Here is a 21327-nt window from a genome sequence, read left to right on the forward strand (position 1 = left end):
TGAATTTGGTAGGGCCCTAACTATGGTGCTAGATCTGGCACCTCAATATTGGGCAGGTCGAAAGAGGAAAAGTATCTGTGTCAACACCTGCCAGCCATCACAAAGCTTTAAGTAGTCATCTTATCTCTAATGGGGTCTGTCCTACGGACACCCCACCTGGAGCACCCTCCCGCAGTAGGCCATAACACAACAGGCATACCTGCCTCAGCTTCCCTTCTTCAGAGTCGCCAATAACTCCACTGGACGCTTTCTTGGTTCATTGAAACATGCTTTGGGGACAGTTAATTACTAAAACATAGTTCAAATAATCCATAACATAGAAGTCGCAATCATTGTCCGTTTCTCAAATCCAGTGTATGTAGTCCTTAAAATCCCATATCCTCTAGTCCATCAGTATAGCACATCTATCAAACCAGCATCTTCAACCATACCAGAGCTCTTCTTCAGTCTTCTTCTACCCATTTACCCGGACAGTCACCCAAGCCCTTCTGCTCTGTGCAGTGCAATCCACTCTCCCCAGCAGGAATCCCCACAGCCTCTCTGGTGGGAATTCATTGTCACCAGGGGGGCCTTCTCACTCCCCCCTCCCTCAGCCCTCTCCATTCCTCTGGCTCCAGCTTTACAGCATGGAGATGTCAGTGAATAAGCCCCGTTGCTGCTCCCTTGCCTTCAGCCTTTCCCAGGAACCTCCTACAGGGACCTCCCACGGTCTCCTGATCTCTGGCAGCTCTCAGGTGCCCTTTCCTGACTTCCCTCAATCCTGAAAGGCTAGTATTTTTCCAAGGCTCAGGCACTGGCTTCCAAATCACTCACTCATTCACCATTTTATAAATACTTCACTTTAGTGATGGCAGCCTCAAATGATGAAAAACCTGTTACAGAAATGAAGGCTACAATCACCAGGAGAAAATGATTAGACATAGGACTTTAACATACTTTAGAGGAGAACGTTGTAGGGATTTCAACTGAGAGATAAAGAAAAACAAATGGAAAATGTTTGAAACCTCATGATCACTACCCGAGTGCAGTTCAAAATGTTAAATAGGCAAGTTTCTGAAATGTCAGTCTCCTCGTAAACAGGATCTTGATCAAAGGTAAGAGCTTTGGAAACCCAAATCCATAGCTGGGATTGTTTCTGGAAGGCCTGAAGATACTGACATAAGTACTGTATTTCAAACACTATAGAAAATCTGACATCTATTTTGATTAAACATATAAAATTGACCCAATATTAATAGAAAAACGCTACAATATTCTTGAGGGCGGAAGTAGGAGACAGAGTGTGGGAGGGTTGTTACTAACATTGCTTGATGTATAGGAAAAGAGGAAATTTACAGGCTGAATTCATTCACTGTCATAGATTCCCAGGCCAGAAGGGGCCATTGTGATCATCTCGTCCGAACCCGTGTATAACACACGCCATAGAACTTCTCCAGAATAATTCCTAGACATATCTTTTAGTAAAACATCTAATTGTGATTTTAAAATTGCCAGTAATGGAGAATTCACCATGATCCTAATGTTAATTATGCTCACTGTTAAAAATATATCCCTTATTTCCAGTTTGAATTAGTCTAGTTTCAGCTTCCAGACACTGGATCATATTATACCTTTCTCTGCTAAATTGAAGAACACATTATCAAATATTTGTTCCTCATGTCAGCAGTGTTCCCTCTAATTTTTCCCACCCATGTGCGGAATTAATTTTGTTATGTGCACCAATATGGAGGTGATGTGTGACACATCACCTCCATATCGGTGCACATTACAAAATTCATGTGGTGGGGTTTGGCCGAGGGGTTCAGAGTGTGGGAGGGGGCTCAGGGCTGGGGCAGAGGGTTGGGGCGTGGGAGGGTGAGGGCCCCAGGGTCAGGCCAGGGATGAGGGGCTCAGGGTTGGGGCAGAGAGTTGGGGTGCGGGGGTGTGAGGGCTCTGGCTCTGGGGTGGGCCTGTAGATGATGGGCTCAGAGCTGGGGGAGAGGGTTGGGGTACAGGGGAGAGGGCTCTGTGTGGGGGTGCAGGCTCTGGGGTGGGGCTGGGGATGAGGGATTTAGGGTGCAGTGGGGCTCCCCGGGGCTACGGCAGGGAGAGAGGACTCTGACCCCACCCCCGATGTCTCTCTCCCCACAGCAGCAGCAGCACCTGGGGTGGGAGGGGAGAGGCAGCTCTCCCCGCTGTGGCAGGTCCAGGCCAGGATGCGTCGGGGCCAGGGGAGGGGTGCCTGTCCTCTGGCCGTGGCAGGTTTGGCACTGGGCTTGGTCGAGGCCAGGTGAAGGGCACTGCGGCAGGCCCGGGACTTGGAGAGAGGCATCTCTCCCCACCGCAGCCCTGAGCGCCTGTGCGGTACTTAATAGGCAGCTGCGCAGTCATGCAGCTTAGAGGGAATTTAGCAGACTGTAATTAAGTCACCCCTTAACCTTCTAAATATATTCAGCTCCTTTAGTCCATCACTATAAGTAATGTTTTCTAATTCTTTAATCATTCTTGTGGCTGTTTTCTGAACTGTCTCCAATTTATCAACATTCTTCTTGAATAGTGGGCACCAGAACTGGACACAATATTCCAGAACTGGTTGTACTAGTGTCAACTTTGGAAATAAAATAACCACTCTATTCCTACTCAAGATTCCTCCTTTTATTCATCCAAGATTTGCATTAGCCCTTTTGGCCACAGCATTGCACTAGCAGCTCGTGTTCAACTGTTTATCAACCATCAGCCCCAAATCTTTTTCAGAGTCACTGCTTTGCAGGATAGAGTCCCCCATGCAGTATGTACAGTTTAGGTGTAGCCATATTAAAACACATATTGTTTGCTTGCACCCAGCATACCAAGTGATCCTGGTTGCTCTAAATCAGTGACCTATCTTTTTCATTATTTACCACTCTCCCAGTTTTTGTGTCATCTGCCAACTTTATCAGTGAAGATTTTATATATTCTTCTAGGTCACTGAAAAAATATTAAATAACACAGGCCAATTTAGAAATAAAGAGATAAGATTCAAAATGTCTACGGTATTCATTTTTGTCATATGTGAGCCATACTATACAAACTAGGAGAAAATACATTTGTAGTAATAGAATAAGCTGGGACAGAACAGCAGGTACTTTTTTGCTGACTCACCCTAATGCAAATATTAGGACCCTGCGCTGAGGTACAAAGCTGTTTCAGTTGACTCACTCTGACTCAGACTATAAAACCTATTAGCTCCAACCATGAGTATAAAAGGGCTTGATCAAGGGAACCCGTGAGTATAGACAGAGAGGAACTGCAGGGAGAAATTCTAGAAAAATACTGAGGCTTGTTTTGTTGTTGCTTTTTAAGTTAACAATAAAAGCTAACTCCAGGAACAGAGAACATTTGTACCAGTACCAGTAGAAATGTGCAAGTATGTTAGGTGTAGGGTGGGAAAACCACCAACCTAAAGAGGCCTTAAACATGGAAGGATGATTAGTGCACACAGCTTCTCTACATATTATATGATTAACCATTATACATACATTTCTTAAGGTGTTCTTGCTGGAATGTGAAAACCTCAATTCTTGAAGATGGGAAGAGAGGGAAGATGAGGTAGACCTCTGAACCTGAATGAAATCCCACCCAATTCTCATTTCTTATGAACATTTTTTGTGATATAGAAGGAGGTGGTGTTTGAGTCTGCTATTATTACAGTCCATATATTCCTAAGGAGACTGACTTTCAAACTGACAATATGTCACACTGGATGACTTTCCTGTTCCTTTACCTTTTCTGCTCAAAAAAGGTGCTTAACAGTACAATCTTCTCCTGCCAGACAAAGACTTCTATTTTGGGGGATATGACTTTGATTGATTTTAACCATTTCTTATGCACATAGTTTGAGTGTGACATTCTCCCAGAATAAACTGAGACTTGTCTTTTTGAGGGTTTATTTACCTACTACTGTAATAAGAGAGAGCTATCACCAGTTATTTTCCTTTCTACTCTTTCTTTCCCCTTTGTATTAATCTTCTTGCTCTGTTGATCCAAAAACAAATGATCCAGTGTTCTAAATATACAACTGAGTGTTACATTTGTTTCCAGGCTGCTTGAGACTGCTCAAATATATGCAAACTGTGCTGAATGTTTTATACTTAAGGCTGCAGGTTGACTGGGTATACCCTCTCCTCTCAGAAATGTTATAGCAGAGAATTGTGTACTTTATTTTCTGGAATGTAACTGTAATGTTTTAAATAAATACAAAGTTGCTTTATTTTCCTCCTCTCCCTGGCAAATGGAGGATGAACAATTCAAAATACAAAAGATTTTTCTCATATATTTAGAGTTGGTAAAATGTATACTGTCACATGCAGGAGTTGTGTGCAGGTATAAATATTGGTTAGCGAATCAGCTCTGTAATCTGAGATATTATTATCCTCTGTGTAAGAAAACTAATAAAAAAGATTATAAAACATTAAACAAGATGAGACTTTGGTTCTTTCAGAGAGACTATCTCAAATATTCCTTCTATCCTGTAAATATAAAGTGCTTGGCTTGTGTAGGTACCACAAAAACACATTTTGATGATCCTTTCCTTTTTTTCATTCATTTTTTCCCCACAGTCACATGACACAATCGGCCACATTTGAAGACCCTCGAATAGAGAGCTGCCAAATCACTCCTTCAGCCCCTCGGAAAGTGGAAATGAGGAGGGATCCTGTGCTGGGATTTGGTTTTGTGGCTGGCAGTGAAAAGCCAGTTGTTGTACGCTCAGTAACACCAGGTATGATTTTTCCCCTTGCCTGGCCCCAAAAGCAGAACTTTGAGACTTACTAACTCCCTGTCTGTGCTGGCTGTATTGCTGGCAGTGATATGGATGTGCTCAGATTTCCAGCAGGACTGCATTAGCTTTTAAAGTTGTCTACTTAGAGGTTTGATTTCTTTAGAATTGCTTTTTTAAATTAAATTAAATTTATTAATTTTGAACTTATACTTACACTGATTGAGGCCCACTGGGACAAAATACCATGGCACATACGAGTACTATTAATGCATTCCAGCAACCAAGTGAATCATGAATACTAGACAGCATTCTGAGAGTATGTCTACACTGCAATTAAAATCCTGCAGCTGACCCATGCCAGCTGCCCTGGGCTCAGGCTGCAGGGCTGTATAATTGCTGTATGGACATTCGGGCTCAGGCTGGAGCTCGGGCTCTTGGTTCCTATGAGGTGGGAATGTCCCAGAGCTTGGGCTGCAGCGCAGTCAAACAGCCCAGCTAATCTGAGCCCCATTAGCCCGAGCCCCGCAAGCCTGAGTCAGCTGGCACAGGCCACCCACGGGTGTCTAACTGCAGTGTGACATACCCTAAATTCTGATATGCTGACATGCCTCTATAATGAGGTCTCAAGTGGAGTTCCACAGGGATCTGTTCTGGATCTGGTGTTGTTTAATATCTTTATTAATTATCTAGATGTAGGTATAGAGAGCATAATGATCAAGTTTGCAGATGACACAAAGTGAGGGGCGGTTGCCAATACTTTGGAGAATACAGCTAAAATTCAAAGGAATCTTGATAAATTGGAGAACTGGCTATAGATGACAAAATGAAATTCTATAAAATTGGCTATAGACAACAAAATGAAATTCAACAAAGACAAATGTAAGGTGTTACACTTAGGGAAGAAAAACCAAATGCACAAATACAGAATGAGAGATAACTGGCTTGGCAGCAACGCTGCTGAGAAGAATCTGGGCGTTGTGGTGGATCACGCCATTAACATGAGTCAGCAATGTGATGCTGTTGCAAAAAAAGCAAATGCAATTTTGAGTTGTATTAACAGAAGTATAGTATTAGCATGAAAGTCATGGGAGGTAATAGTACTGCTCTACTCGGCACTGGTTAGGCCTCAGCTGGAGTACTATGTCCAGTTTTGGTCACCAAAGGATGTAGAGCAGTGTTTTTCAAACTTCGGGTTGCGACCCAATACTGGGTTGCGGCATGTCAGGCACTGGGTCACTCTGGTCAGCAGTGCCCACTGGGACATTGAAAGTCCCGTTGGTGGTGCTGCCAAGCTAAGGCAGGCTAGTGCCTACCTGTTTTGACACCATGCTGCGCCCCGGAAGCAGCCAGCAGTGGGTCCAGCTTCTAGGCAGGGAGCCACAGGACCCCGCACGCTGCCCCCGCCCCGAGCACAGGCTCCGCACTCCCATTGGCCGGGAACGGGCCAATGGGAACTGGGGGAGGTGGAGGCCTACACTTGCGGGCCTCCGCCTAGGAGCCAGACCTGCTGCAGGCTGCTTCTGGGGTGCAGCACTGTCCGTGGTGCCAGGACAGGCAGGAAGCCTGCCTCCTCACCCCAGCTGCACTGCTGACCAGCAGCCCCTGGAGGTAAATCCAAGCCCCAACTCTGCACCCCAATCCCCTGCCTCAGCCCTGAGACCCCCCAAACCCAGAACCCCTTCCTGCACCCCAAACCCCTCATCCCCGGCCCCACCTCATAGCTTGCACCCCCAGCCCAGAACCGTGACCCCCTCCCTCACCCTCAATCCCCTGCCCGATCCCTGAGCCCCTCCCACACCCCAAACCTCTCATCCCCAGCTCTTGTTGAGTCACAGGCATCAACAGTTTTCTTCAACAGGGTCCCCAGAAAAAAGTTTGAAAACCACTGATGTAGAGAAACTGGAAAGAATCCAGAGGCAAGTGACAAAAATGATCAAAGGGATGGAATGCAAGCCGTATGAGCAAAGGCTGAAGGAACTGGGTATGTTTAGCTTGGAAAAGAGGAGATTAAGGGAGGGATATGATAGCAGTCTTCAAATACTGGAAAGGCTGCCATAAAAAAGATGAAGAAAAGTTGTTCTCTCTTGCCACAGAGAGCAGGACAAGAGGCAATGGGTTCAAACTACAGCATAGCAGATTTAGATTAAGTCCCAGGAAAAACTTCTTAACTGTAAGAACAGTAGGACAATGGAACAGACTGCCTAGGGAGGTTGTGGAAGCTCCTTCACTGGAAGTTTTCAAAAGGAGGTTGGATAGCCATCTGTCTTTAATGGGTTAGACCCAACAAACCCTGCATCTTGGCAGGGTGGTAGACTAGATGACCCTTGCAGTCCCTTCTAACCCTATAATTCTATGATTCTGTAAAGGCTTGTACTTTGGAATATTGTTTCTCACTGCACTCGTTTCAAACCCATAAATTTGTTAGCAGCAAAAAGCCAATATCATAGTTATTACTCTTAGCCATTACTATTGTTTGACTATACTGGTTGACCCACTTCATTTAAAGAAAGAATTTTATTCTATTGTTTTCTATTCTGTATAGTTTAGAAAGCCTGAATTTAAAAACCTCTAAGGAAGGAGATTCCACCACCTCCCTAGGTAACCCATTCCAGTGCTTCACCACCCTCCTAGTGAAAAAGTTAGGGCAGGGGTGGGAATTAGACATGTGAATGCTTCCTGGGAGGGGAGGCGTATCAGGAGACGGAGGACTGTGGGAACTGGAGGAGAGAAGTTTAGGCAACCAGTGATGTTATGGGGGGCAGAAATGGAGATTGATGGTATGGGAAGCAAGAGAGTTTGGGGACTCAGGCAAGGGAGGCATGGCACCCCCTCAGCTCTGCCAGTGCACCCTAACTTCCTTGCATCCCGGGCTCTGCTTCTGCACTTCAATCCTCTCATTGCAACCACCCTGCAGCCTCAGGTCTGCCAATGCACCCGAACCCCCATGAACTGCACATTAGAGCCCTGCATGGAACTATTTTTAATCCTGCAATACCCACTCCTACACGTGCCTGCAATTATAGCAGCAGGTCCTGTGGGACCCATGGGATCCTGGTCCTGCTGCCGGTCTCTACACTAATCCAGCACAGGGCTCTATGCCACAGCTCTGACAGTGCACCCCAACCTGCCTGAACCCCAACTCCACAGCTCTGACAGTGCACTCCAACCTGCCTGAACCCCAATTCCACAGCTCTGACAGTGCACCCCAACCTGCCTGAACCCCAACTCCACAGCTCTGACAGTGCACTCCAACCTGCCTGAACCCCAATTCCACAGCTCTGACAGTGTACCCCAACCTGCGTGTGATGCATCTTGGGGCATTCAGGATTGCAAGTTTGTTGCCACTTGCCTCCAGCACAAGGGACTCTTGCCTGTGTTAGCTCACAAACACAACCAGTCTGTCAGCCACTCCAGCACTCTCCTCTGTCTTTGCCCTGCAAGTTAACAATAGATGGCTCCAAGTCCCTTCAAAGTGTCCCTTTGTGTTTTCCAGGCATTGATCACTGGATACCCACAGAAATCCCAGACCCTCCATTCCCAAAAGAACAGTGTACCCCAATTTAACATCTTTACCTTAGACCAGTGGTTCTTAACCTTTCCATACTACTATACCCCTTTCATAGTCTGATTTGTCTTGAGTACCTCCAAGTTTCACCTCACTTAAAAACTACTTACAAAATCAGGCATACAAATACAAAAGTGTCACAGCACACTGTCACTGAACAATTGTTCACTTTCTCATTTTTACCCTATAATTATAAATCCATTGGAATATAAATATTGTACTCACATTTCAGTGTGTAGTATAAAGAGCAGTATGAACAAGTGGCTGTCTGTATGAAATTTTAGTTTGTACTGACTTTGCTAGTGCTTTTGATATAGCCTGTTGTAAAACTAGGCAAATATCTAGATGAGGTGATGTACCCACTGGAAGACCTCCGCCTTGCACCCCAGGTTGAGAACCCCTGCCTTAGACCACCACTCCTGTATTACACACAGCACTCAAATGCATTTATAGCAGATGATGATGTCCTCCTTGCTTCTTCAGACTATTAATTCCTAACAGGAGCATATATTTTCCTGGTCAGCGACCTAGGAAATTCGGTGGCAAATAATTATGTTAATACAAAGTTAAGGTTGCTTGGTGACATGTCATCTCCTTGTTGAGTTGAGCAAAACTCAATCTTCTGAAAACCAGGAAATGTGCCGTTAAGGTTGCCCATGCAACTGTAACCCTACCCTCTTCCAGCAGTGCCACAATATGCCCTACTAACACACAAACCTTTGCTCTGCCAACCCCACAGTTGCTGAAAATGTATAGGCTCTTCACCTCCTTTGACAACCAATTTATACTCACCCACAGGATTGCATCTAACACTATTAGAGAACAAAAAGAAATTTCCTGGTGGTCAGAAGTTTGAGTTTTGCTCATCTCAGCCTTCTGCAAGGGGACGATGTACCACCAAGCAATCTTAACCTTACATTTCAGTAGAGTTGGAAACCAAAGCTCTTGGCTGAAGCTTTCATATCTGAGTGCCTAACATTAGAGTCTTCTTGTAATTTCATACCTAAATAAAAGTGACCTGATTTTCAGTGGTGCTGATCACCTGCAGCTCCCTTTGACTTGTCAGGGAAAATCCGGTCCTGGTTATTTAAGTATCTAAATATAATTTTATATTTAGGCACTTATCAGGTACTGTAATATGTACATTTAGATTGTTAGCTTTCTGGTGAGGATATATTATCAGCAAAGTGCTTTAGACCTCCAAGATGAACCATATCTAATATCTGCCAGTAGAGCAGACTGTCTATGTGTTTATAATGGTCTACTAACCTGTCCTTATTTCTCATTTGTCTCCAGGCGGCCCCTCTGAAGGAAAACTTATACCAGGAGATCAGATCATAATGATTAATGATGAGCCAGTCAGCACTGCTCCAAGGGAGAGAGTCATCGACCTTGTCAGGTAGTTGATGCCTTCGTCCTACCAAATAAACCATGAGCCCAGTGGCTTACTGCCAGAACAGTCACTTGATAATGTGGCATTCTTACCTTCTCAGAGCGGAGAAAGTGGAAAATAATGTTACTGAGCTTATAACAAATGTTGGTGGAATTGCATATTACTGACGGGAAATTTCCTTACATAAATACTGCGGGAGTGTGAATAAATGTGAAAAAATATACTAAAGCACCTCCAAAAGAGGTTGGTTGAAGGACAGGTAACCTTGATGATTAACGGTTGTATCATATGCAGGGCTCGAAGAAACCGCTCCTCTGGTTGCTTGGGTAAAGAAAATGTTGGAACAGCGTGGCGAGTTGACTGGGACAGGGTACAAAGAATCTGGCATTTTTGACTTCTTCCCTGAGGGGTGGGTTGTGGGGACAATCCTTAGAGCAGAGTGGGCCAGGCGGTTGCTGCTTTATACTGCTTTTTCATGACAGTAGTGGAGTGGGACTAAAGAGGGAAGAGAGTAGCCTAGGATATGGGGCTCTGTTACCTTCGGGGTTGGGGAAGGCAGGAAGAGGTGAGCCTGTGAGTGAATAGGTGCATATATATGTGTGTGTTGGGGGGAGGCTTTTGAGTAGTGCATGCTTGAGTGGACAGCATGTGAATTTGTGCAAGTAGGTGTGTGTTGAGTGGGCGAGTGTGAGGAATAAAGGGGATAAATTATAAAAAGTGCAAGGGAGAGGGAGGGAAAGAAGTTAGCAAACAGAAGACACGGTAGGAAAAGAAAGATGACATTTATTATGGGGTGGAGGAAGAGAAAAGGAAAAGAGGGAACAACACACAAAGATACAACGTGATGTATAATGGGGGGAAAAAGTGGAGTGAAGCCATAGAGATAAAAGAAAGTATAACAAAACTCAGGAGGTGGAGTAAGTTAGAGTATGTTTTAACAAGTTTATTAAATAGAAAATTGATTGGCAATAAATATAGTACACAGTTGTTTTAAACTTCAGAGGCATGCCTCTTAGAGGGCAGTGTGTTGTATGTATTTTTTTCACTTTCTCCTTGGGCTAGCTGGTGTTAGGGAATTTCAGGATCTGATCGTACACATTTTTTCCCTGATAGGTTAAATGGAGGGTCCTTCTCTCCAAATCTGGCAACCACCAATGTTGAAAGTAAATTGCCCTGACACTTTTCTAAAAGAGTCAATTCTGAATTTCAATTTATGAACTTCTACAACAGCTGTGATTCTCTGGGATGAATCAGATCACAATACATAGGATGAAGCGCATGAGAGTTGGGGGCAAAGTGTTCTCAGTCAAGGGGATCTGCTTGTGGAATAAAACTTCTGTAGGAGACTGGGTGACTCAAAAGTCTTACTATCTTTTGGAAATGCTGCATACCTTCCTTTTCAAAAAATATTTTCTACAATAGCAAGAAAGATACCCACAACAGTGACACCACATCCCTGAAAAATAAAAGAAAATAAAACACTGTAACAAACAACTCAACCAACAAATAAAAACAAAATTCATAAAGCAGAGATTTACCACAAAAAGAGTTAAAGTCTTTACGGGGTCAATTGCTATTGATTTTATGTGGAAGCACTCAGATATTACAATGATGGGTGGCAGCATGAAACAGATAGATAGTATTTAACTGGTCATTGAAACTTCTTTGGAATGCCTTTATGCTACATAAAACTATCATGTTGTAGTCTATATTCTTTTCCTGATTGTTTGGGATGTATAACGCATACGTCCCATTATCAACAGTGGGATACAGCCCCATCTCCCTCCCTGGTGTCAGTAATTTACAGTAATAGGAAAAATAGACTGCCTAATTAGGACTGAGGCAAATTGGATCTAAATATGAGGGAGGTCCCTCTGTGAAGGGGAGTTGAGAAGCTGATCCATGTTGAATATGAAAGTAGTATTCTCTGATCATATTGACTCCGTAGGTAGTGTCTTGGAAATGCTACTGTAAATAATCCTTTTAGTGTTGTTGAATTCTATCTTTTCATGGTGCTTTCCTTGTAGTTGAATTGTATCACTGCTCTCTACATGTACCTGCCTCTGGGACTTTGTCAGAAGTTGTCTTTTCTTTGATGAATTTCACAAAGGGCTGTATTAGCAGTATGTACATCATTCCACTTAAAGAGCTTATCATCATTTCATCGAGGACATCTGGAATGATTAGACAAGGCATGCAGTCACCACATCATGGCAGAAGCCGTTCACTGCGCCAGTACAGTAGTGCATCCCTTCCATACCGTATCTAACCCAAGGTCATTCTTGGGTCGGACACATTCATATCTTTGAAAGCGATGCTTTGTCTCAGTTTGAAGCGCAGACAGAGGAAATTTTGAAATCTTGCTTTCTGACTGGTAGGCATATGTCTGCAGTCAGTGATGGGTAAGCTCTCTTCCCAGAGAAGGATATATATAAAAAAGATATAACTGCATAATATTGCGGGGATGAGGGAATGGGTGGGGGTGAATGCATGACCTCATTGTATACTGCAGATCAGGTATAAGAACTGCTTAGCATTAGCTATGTGGAAGTTGCTTCTATCCAGTCCTGCCAAGAAGCTTACTGCAAAACCAAGAAAAGATTTGCTTTTATAGTTGTAGAAAATGGAAGAAAAAATCAGTCTTATTTGAAAATATAGTCGTCTTGTGCCAAATATAGAATAAAGCTTTAAAAGTGTTTTAACGCAACGATGAAATGTTTTAAACTGAAATATGGGCAGGACTCAATGTTTCAAACAAAAGTGTATAAAAATTAGAGTTGTTGTGCCAAGTCTTGAATATTATATCAGAGTTTTGATTCTGTTTAATTTCTAATTGCATACTAATCAAATTCAAGTAAATGTAACGGGGAAATTTCTTTATGAGAACAGTATTGCTATTGAAGGGAACATCAAAATGGGGACATTGATTAAATGTAACTTTAAATTCAAAGAAAGAAAATATTTGTACTTCAGAATCCACACCAAAAAGTGGTATCTGAATTGTGAAGAAATTATACAGCTGTCTTTTCCCATTCTGCCCTTAGAAAAGACCACTTTCCCAACCACTAAATTTGCGGCATTTGTTTCCTCAAAATTGCCAGGGGCTACCACTTCAGTTGCTTTCCTTTGAAGTGGGTGCTATTAGTGCCAAAGCTGCTCACTAATTTTCCCTTCCTATGTGGTGAAAAATGAGTAGAAAATTATTGTGATATACAGTGCACCAGCTTTAGTAAATGATGGAGGAGATACACTTAGTACTATGAAAGCTTGCACTGTTGCATCACTTTATCTGTTCATGAAATGTTAATATTTTATTACATGACTTGGGGGTCATTTTAGAACTGGTTACATTAAAACAGGCCTGTTGTAAAGATGTTAACCTTCCCATAAACTGCCTAACTCTGTGATGAAGCAACATCTGGGTAAAGAGATTTCTCATCAGAGACACAGTAAAGGATTTTTTTGTTTATTTGTGTTTAAATAGTCTGTAAATTGAGGAATACTATTGCTAGGCTGTGAGGTCTAGAGATTAACAAGGATATACATTATATAATAATGAACTGTGTCTGTAGTTTATTCTCATCCATCTCATTTTCCTTGACTCCTGCTTTACTAGTAACATTTAATTAAAGTCCAGGTCATCACTGAGACCCACAGTTACGGAGATATTGATAGTGCATGTAAGCTCTCATTATTTCTGGCAACGTTCAATGGCTTTTGGGCTGTATTCTACTCTGTTGAGCTATTTCAAGGAAGATACGCAGCAGTCATGTTTATAATATTTCCTAAAAAAGGCAGGTCACGTTTTTATGAATAACCGGTGGTTGCATTTTAAAAGAGGTCTCTTCAGGAGCAAAGTAGGGAAAATTGGGGAAAGGAGATGACTTGACTTGAAAACAGGTTCATTTGTAAGTGTATCATTAATATCTAGGCAAGGAGTAGGCAAAGTGAATACCAAATAGATAAGATCTATTTAAAGAACAGACTGTGCAACATTGTAGCAGCAGCTGCTGATCTTGGTTTTTATTATACAGCTGATACAAATGCTTTGACTCTTACATTCATCACAGAATAATTAGCTTTCTCCCATACTGGGGGATAGCTTTCATATCAATGCAGATTTCTGTGTGTTTGAAGGAGATGAACTATGCCAACCTAAACATGTTATATGGTATAGAAATTAATTGCTGACTAAATGCTTGAAGCCCTTGGAGCTTCTGTAGTATTACATTTCTCAGCAACATTTCTTATTTTTATTAATTAATTTAAAACTTGCATCGGCACAGGTAAACAAGTCAATATAGCCAAGTCAGTTTTATCATGGTTAGGTAAATATTTTTTAATAAGTCGTTTGTCTCCTAATGCAATGTGTATGTATGTAAGTTATGTGTGTGTGTGTGTATGTAATGTAAGTATTTTGAAAATGTTAATATTTAGGAAGTATGTGTGTTTTATATGTATGTACATATATTTTATATACACATATACTCATTCTCAGATTGGCAAATTTAAGTAGTTTTACTTAGCAATATGTTTTAATGACGTTTACAATGGCTGTGACCCAAGGCACCCCTGTACTCACAACCTACATACTCCTGCAATAATATTTGTTCAAAATATGCCTTCTGAGGTATCATTTGAAAACTGATAACACAGTGGAATATATGTAACAACAATTCCATTGTGAAATATATGTAACAACATTATGTGTACAGATATAAACTTGCTCTTTGTAATGTTACTAGGACATGTTTAAGACCAGACAGCCTAACATAGGTAAAGGTGATAAACAGGTTTGCCCTAGACAAAGCAATGAGTCTTTAACCTCAATTACATATTAGCAGTAAACAAAGCCATCAAGCTAAACTAGCTGGGTTTATAGTGAAACTGAACTCCAGAGAGAGAGAATTAGCATGTCTCGTGCATCCCAGACAGAAACAAGCGGCTGAGTCGCCAGGTGGCTTTCCTGACTTTTAGGAGAAATACAATTCCTTTGGGAATATAAGGGACAGAGAGAGACTCCATCTTGATCCTTCACCTTAAAGAGACAGAAACCAAGCAATTTATTCTCTGTGGTGGGCCCTGGCCACTTTGGCCAGTAAAAGCTGGAAAGAAGACTGTGGATGAGAAAAAAAAATCTTGAAGAAAGATGGTATCCTGCAGGATGAAGTTTTAAACTTTTAGATGTGTGTTTTCACTTTTATTTGCTTAAACAAGAAGGAGTCTTGTGGCACCTTAGAGACTAACAAATTTATTTGGGCATAAGCTTTCGTGGGCTGTAACCCACTTCTTCAGATGCATGGTGTGAAAATACAGTAGGCAGGTATAAATATACAGCACATGAAAAGATGGCAGTTGCCTTACCAAGGTGGGGGGGTCAGTGTTAATGAGGCCAATTCAATCAGAGTGGATATGGCCCATTCCCAGCAGTTGACAAGAAGGTGTGAGTATCATCAGAGGGAAAATTGCTTTTTGAAGTGACCCAGCCACTCCCAGTTTTTCTTCAGGCCTAATTTGATGGTGTCAAGTTTGCAAATTAATTCCAGTTCTGCAGTTTCTCATTGAAGTCTATTTTTGAAGGGTTTTTTTGTTGAAGAATGGCCACTTTTAAGTCTGTTGTTGAGTGTCTAGGGCTGTCTCTACCTTTATTCTTTTACTTGGTATCATTTAATCCATGCTCTTTAATAAACTTGGTTTGCTTTCATTATAAATCATCAGTGCTGGGTAAATTCTGGAAAGTGTGTGCTTCTAGTAAGCTGACAGGTTGGAGAGGCAGAGACCCTAATACTTTTTCTGTGAGGGTCTTGTGAGGAGGACTGGTCCCTACAGTAGGACAATTTGGGGGCTAATTCAGGGCTGGAAGGGTTTCAAGGTTAGCCTGCATGGGGTAACCTGGTTGTGCAAAGCCAGTGTGAGTCTTGTCAACTGTTCGCAAGCAGTTGGGATCAGAGCTCTGAACCAAAGCTACACAGCCACAAGACATGCAGAATTACTAGGCAGACCTTGACACCTTACTAGCCTGGGTGAACCCAAAATGTCACAGTGACCCCCAAACATTTTCACTCAATATAACAAACTCCACCTCTGCTGAATAAAAATAAAGTTTGGCTATTAAAGGATTTGATAACAGCACCCTTCTCTTTAATAGCACTGTAAAAATTCTCTCCTTTTATTAAAGTAGGCCTCCAGTTCTTTCCATAAATAGTCTGGTTTTTTTCTATTGCAAAACTCACTCATAGATCATTATTTGTTTTGAGTTTCAGTTGTATTTTCCTGGGGTTATTTTTCTTGGTATTTGGATGTTTTATTAGAGGAAAACGTATTATTTTCACGTTAGAAAAAAGATGGGGTCTCTCTGCGACTAATTTACTGCTGTAATAACAGTATTTCAGTTTTTGCAGTATTCCACGAAAAGACTATTTGCAAATTGGAACGACTGAGGATAGTTCAATCCATTATGTGATGTCAACCATATTTCATATTTAAGAGAAATGACTGAAAGCGACTTCTGAAGTAACCATTGCCTTGGCAAATTAGCAAATCCTGCAGCATAAAGATCTGGAAGGTTCTTTCCCTGTAATTTTACAATTTCTTTTTCGCTCTAATTTTACAATTAAAGAAGTTGCATATTGCATTTTAATCACTACCATGGGATTTAAATACAGAATGCATCTTCTTTATCCATCTATCCACCATCGCTGAACATGCACACTGCTGTGGAGTTTCACTTGGTAGACTGCATGTACTCGCTTGATGGATATGGATGTCGCTCTATCGTGGTAGGTAAAAAGAGATTCTGTCTTCAACAACAACATAGCAAAATAAATAAAATCAAATATAGTCAAGTACTACCATATATTTCTCCAAGATATTATATATCAGCCAAGACGTTTGAAATCTACTTTTTCCAGTAGAGCGCATGTATGTTAAGTCAGTATTTCAGTAAACCAGTGCTTGTGGATTATTACTCAAGCCTAGTGTTTGTAAGTATCAGCATGCTATATATATGTGTCTTCGTGATGGTATTATACTTCCAGCTCAGTCGATAAATCCAATAACACCAGGTACTACATGTTTTGTTTCGGTGTTTGATGTGAGCCATCATTATTCTGAGCCTTTGAGTTTTAGTATTGAACGTGTTAGAGAATTCACAAACAGAAGGAGTGAAACCCATTGAAGTCAGTGGGTGTTTTGCCATTGACTTCAAAGGGACAAAGTTTTTTTACATAATGGGCGCCTTGAGTCAAGTTGACTGAGAATAGAACTGGGAGTCAGGACTCTGAGATTCAATTCCTGACTGGCTCTGTGAGATTAGAGACATCACATAAGCCTCTTGATCACGTTAGCCTCAGTCAGTCATCTATAAAAAGGGTTTAAAAATGGTTACCCACCTTGTTAAAGTTCCTTAAGAGCTAAAGATGGGGAAATAATCTAAAGTATTATTTGTCATTATTAAAAACTAAGGCCAGCCATGGAAGTTCTTTTTTTAAAGCAGGAGTACCTGTGGCACCTTAGAGACTAACCAATGTATTAGAGCATAAGCTTTCGTGGGCTACAGCCCACTTCATCAGATGCATAGAGTGGAACATATATACACACATACAGATAAGTTGGAAGTTACCATACAAACTGTGAGAGGCTAATTAGTTAAGATGAGCTATTATCAGCAGGAGAAAAAAACTTTTGTAGTGATAATCAAGATGGCCCATTTAGACAGTTGACAAGGTGGTGTGAGGATACTTAACTTAAGGAAATAGATTCAATATGTGTAATGACCCAGCCACTCCCAGTCTCTATTCAAACCCAAGTGAATGGTATCTAGTTTGCATATTAATTCAAGCTCAGCAGTTTTTCGCTGGAGTCTGTTTTTGAAGCTTCTCTGTTGCAAAATTGCCACCCTTAAATCTTTTACTGAGTGGCCAGAGAGGTTGAAGTGTTCTCCTACCAGTTTTTGAATGTTATGATTCCTGATGTCAGATTTTTGTCCATTTATTCTTTGGCCAATGTAAATGGCAGAGGGGCATTGCTGGCACATGATGGCATATATCACATTGGTAGATGTGCAGGTGAATGAGCCCCGATGGCATGGCTAATGTGATTAGGTCCTATGATGGTGTCACTTGAATAAATATGTGGACAGAGTTGGCATCGGGCTTTGTTGCAAGGATAGGGTCCTGGGTTAGTGTTTTTGTTGTGTGGTGTGTGGTTGCTGGTGAGTATTTGCTTCAGGTTGGGGGGCTGTCTGTAAGCGAGGACTGGTCTGTCTCCCAAGATCTGTGAGAGTGATGGGTCGTCCTTCAGGATAGGTTGTAGATCCTTGATGATGCGTTGGAGAGGTTTTAGTTGGGGCCCTTATGCTCTAATAAATTTGTTAGTCTCTAAGGTGCCACAAGTACTCCTGTTCTTTTTGCGGATACAGACTAACACAGTTGCTACTCTGAAACCTTTTTTTAAAGCAGTTATGTCTGAAAAGGAATGCACGCACATTCACACCTACCTTTAAAGAGCAGTAAGCTCTTATAATCAAAAGATTATAAATCCTATAAAGATTTTGGCACAAGCAGTGAACAAAGTGAAATGCAATAATCAAAATGTTCAGATCCTAGTCCCTTTATTCCTTTATTTTTATAAGTTCTCATTCAAATTTTTCAGGCTGGATATTTTGTAAAACCAGCAAATTGTCAGAAACTAACTCTGACCTTTTCAAAATTCCTGGGTTTGATGTGTGATCCAAATGAAGTATTATGCCTCAGGTTACATCATCATGCCATGTTACCCTTTGGAAAGAAGAATTATCGCTGACAAATTTCACGTCAGCTATTCAGTAACAAATTGCTATATGGTTAGTGAACACTATAGTTAGGACAAGAAGATGTGAAATGGCTGTGCTAAGAGCAAAGAAATTGTGCAAAATGACTATTTTGGATGGAACCAACAAGGATGGCTTTTATCTTTCCGGTCTGATGGAAGCTGACTTACCACTTACCTGAAATTTAGACACAATATAATCTTACTGGGAATATGTAAAAATAATAAAATGCAAAAAACTAAGATTAAGATGCTTTAGAATCAATGTGTGAAAGTTTGATTTTTATTGTCTTTCTCTTTCCTTGTTGTGCTTTGATAATATAATCTACATGGTAGTTAATCATGCTTTGGGGACCCCTCAACATGTACATGTAAGAGGGCAAGTTACAACAAAGCATCAGAAGATGGTAGAATGTCTGATCTCTCCATCAGGACACACTGGCAAGTTAATGACAGACACGGGTGGATTTAAGCAAGTGTAGTTTCTGAAACTATTTTTGTTTCCTTTTTAAAAATGAACTAGTTTTCATGTCGATGGTATATCTTTAAGGGCCACATTTCCAAAAGTGCACACATTTTTCACATACCCTTCTTAATTGTACAAATGCATAATATGTGCATACAAGTCAAAGACTTGCTGCTCACCTGCCTGTGTGTACAACCCAAACTTTCACATATGCCTCAGGTACTTCATGAGTACTTTTTGCTCATGCTTATGAATTTTTTGCTTTATAATCAAAATTAAGGACTTCTCAGGCCAATTCTTAGAGCTGGTCCAGAAATTGTTGTAAAAATATTTTCCTGCTTTTCAATGAACCTTTTTTTGGCCAAAATTTTCTGACAAGTTCTACCAATTAACCAGCCAGCCAGAACCCAGAGAACTGCCAAAAGGGTTAAGCATATAAAGACAGATTTTTAAAGGTATTTAGGTATTTGATTTGAATAAGAGTTAGATGCCTAATTACCTTTTAAAAATTTGGACCATAATTGAATTTCAGTGGCCAAAAAGGATGAATTCCCAGTTAAGGCAAATAATAGAAAGGGAAAAGGAATAGCAAATACAGACTCCTTGTAAGAGAAAAGTTTTGTTGAAACCTTCTAAAGGCACTCACCATGGGATCTGCTAGACATTTGAGGTAGAGAGGACCAAAATCCAACGTTTAGTCGGATTTTATTTCATACAGAGTGTCTCCCTCAGGGATTCAGTATTTTACTTTGTCTCCATATTATACCTTATATAAAATAAGAATTTCAAAAATCAAACCTCCAGAGGTGAACTCAAACTGCAATAAAAACTGACATCTCCTCCCTACAGGCAGATTTGCGGTACAGTGTGTAGCAAGTAACAGCATGTGATGAAATGTAAACTGTTTTGTTAGTTCTTGTACTACTTTCCACAGGCTGGAGGCTCTGAACGATTTTACCTTCTCTATAACAAATAATCATTTTAGTCCATTGATTTCACTCTTAGTTCCGGTAATTCAGTTTAATTAAACCAGAAGGCTCAGTGAAATCCAAGTTTGTACTGATTACAGGTCAAACAATAAAGAACTCAAGAGAGACAAAGGTCTTGTCACCTCCTACTGCAAGATGTTACCACAGTATGACAGCCACTATTCTTTCAAATTTTCAGCAGGTCTTCCAGTCAGACCTCAGTGTACAAAAAGGACATCTCTTTTTCTGGGGGAGGGGAATGGTACCATTGGCTGAACATTCTTGTGTTTTTATACTTTACTTACAGAAATAGGAGCCATGAGGCTAAATCTCTGTAGTTTCAGAGTAACAGCTGTGTTAGTCTGTATTCGCAAAAAGAAAAGGAGTACTTGTGGCACCTTAGAGACTAACCAATTTATTTGAGCATAAGCTTTTGTGATCTACAGCTCACTTCATCGGATGAAGTGAGCTATAGCTCATGAAAGGTTATGCTCAAATAAATTGGTTAGTCTCTAAGATGCCACAAATACTCCTTTTCTTTTTGCGAATCTCTGTAGTGAAATTTTCACTTCATCCATTCTGTTTCTCTTCAATGTTTTTTTCCCTTGCACATCATTACAATATATCTAAGTCTCACAGTTTAAAAAAATTGTTTTTCCATAGATATCCTAGCTAACAAAGAACAATATTCTCTGCCCAAAACTTTAAAGAGGATAACAACAACTCTTAGTTTTAGAAGACAGCTTAAAATATTAAAACCACTTGTTCAATCTGTTTTGCTCTCCAGATACTCCTGAATTCTTTAGCTTATGAACAAATCTGTGCCCTTTTCTGCTTTTTTCACTATGTTTTTGACAATGTTGTGTATTTTTAAAGTTGGCCTTTTAGACTAAAAATAGTCTGTCTCTCTCCCCCCGCCCATTCCTCTCATGCTCTTTCTCTGAAGTTTCAGCTTGTATCAAAAGCCTTTGAATTAAATATTCAGACAAATAAATTAGTAGCTTTATTAAGTCATAAGATTATTAAAACTATTTATGAATGTACCAAAGCAACCATGATCGCTTGACATTTTCATTTGAGTGACTGTCCAGCAGACTTGCTGAGGTCAGCAGTAATTCACATAATTAGCACAGAATCAAAGAAGGAAATAAGCCATATATTGAAACGAGCAAATGGAGGAAAGATAGGCAAGCTCCTTTTAAGCATTATTTTTCTGGGAGAAAAGAGGCAACATATTCTCATGTTTAAGTATCTAGATCATATTCAGTATATTAGACATGTTTACAGTATGCTAATATAATTTTCAAGACCTTTTTCTATAGAACAAATACTGTATCATAAATCCGGTGTGTGTGTGTATAAAGATACATAGAGAGAGATGGGAACATG

General features: G+C 40.9%; 1 protein-coding gene across 4 annotated transcripts in view; it reads left to right on the forward strand.

Moving 5' to 3' along the window:
* The window catches only part of FRMPD4 (FERM and PDZ domain containing 4), a 436507-nt gene that overhangs the window by 338385 nt on the left and 76795 nt on the right, over positions 1-21327 (forward strand). For all 4 annotated transcript variants that reach the window (XM_084617940.1, XM_084617937.1, XM_084617938.1 and 1 more), the window contains 2 exons: positions 4578-4738; positions 9600-9702. In XM_084617940.1, coding sequence (XP_084474066.1) covers positions 4578-4738; positions 9600-9702 — 264 coding nt within the window. The remainder of the gene's footprint in view (positions 1-4577; positions 4739-9599; positions 9703-21327) is intronic.

This window comes from Lepidochelys olivacea (genome assembly GCF_965140295.1).
Source record: "Lepidochelys olivacea isolate rLepOli2 genome assembly, chromosome: 1".
Taxonomy (NCBI): Eukaryota; Metazoa; Chordata; order Testudines; family Cheloniidae; genus Lepidochelys; species Lepidochelys olivacea.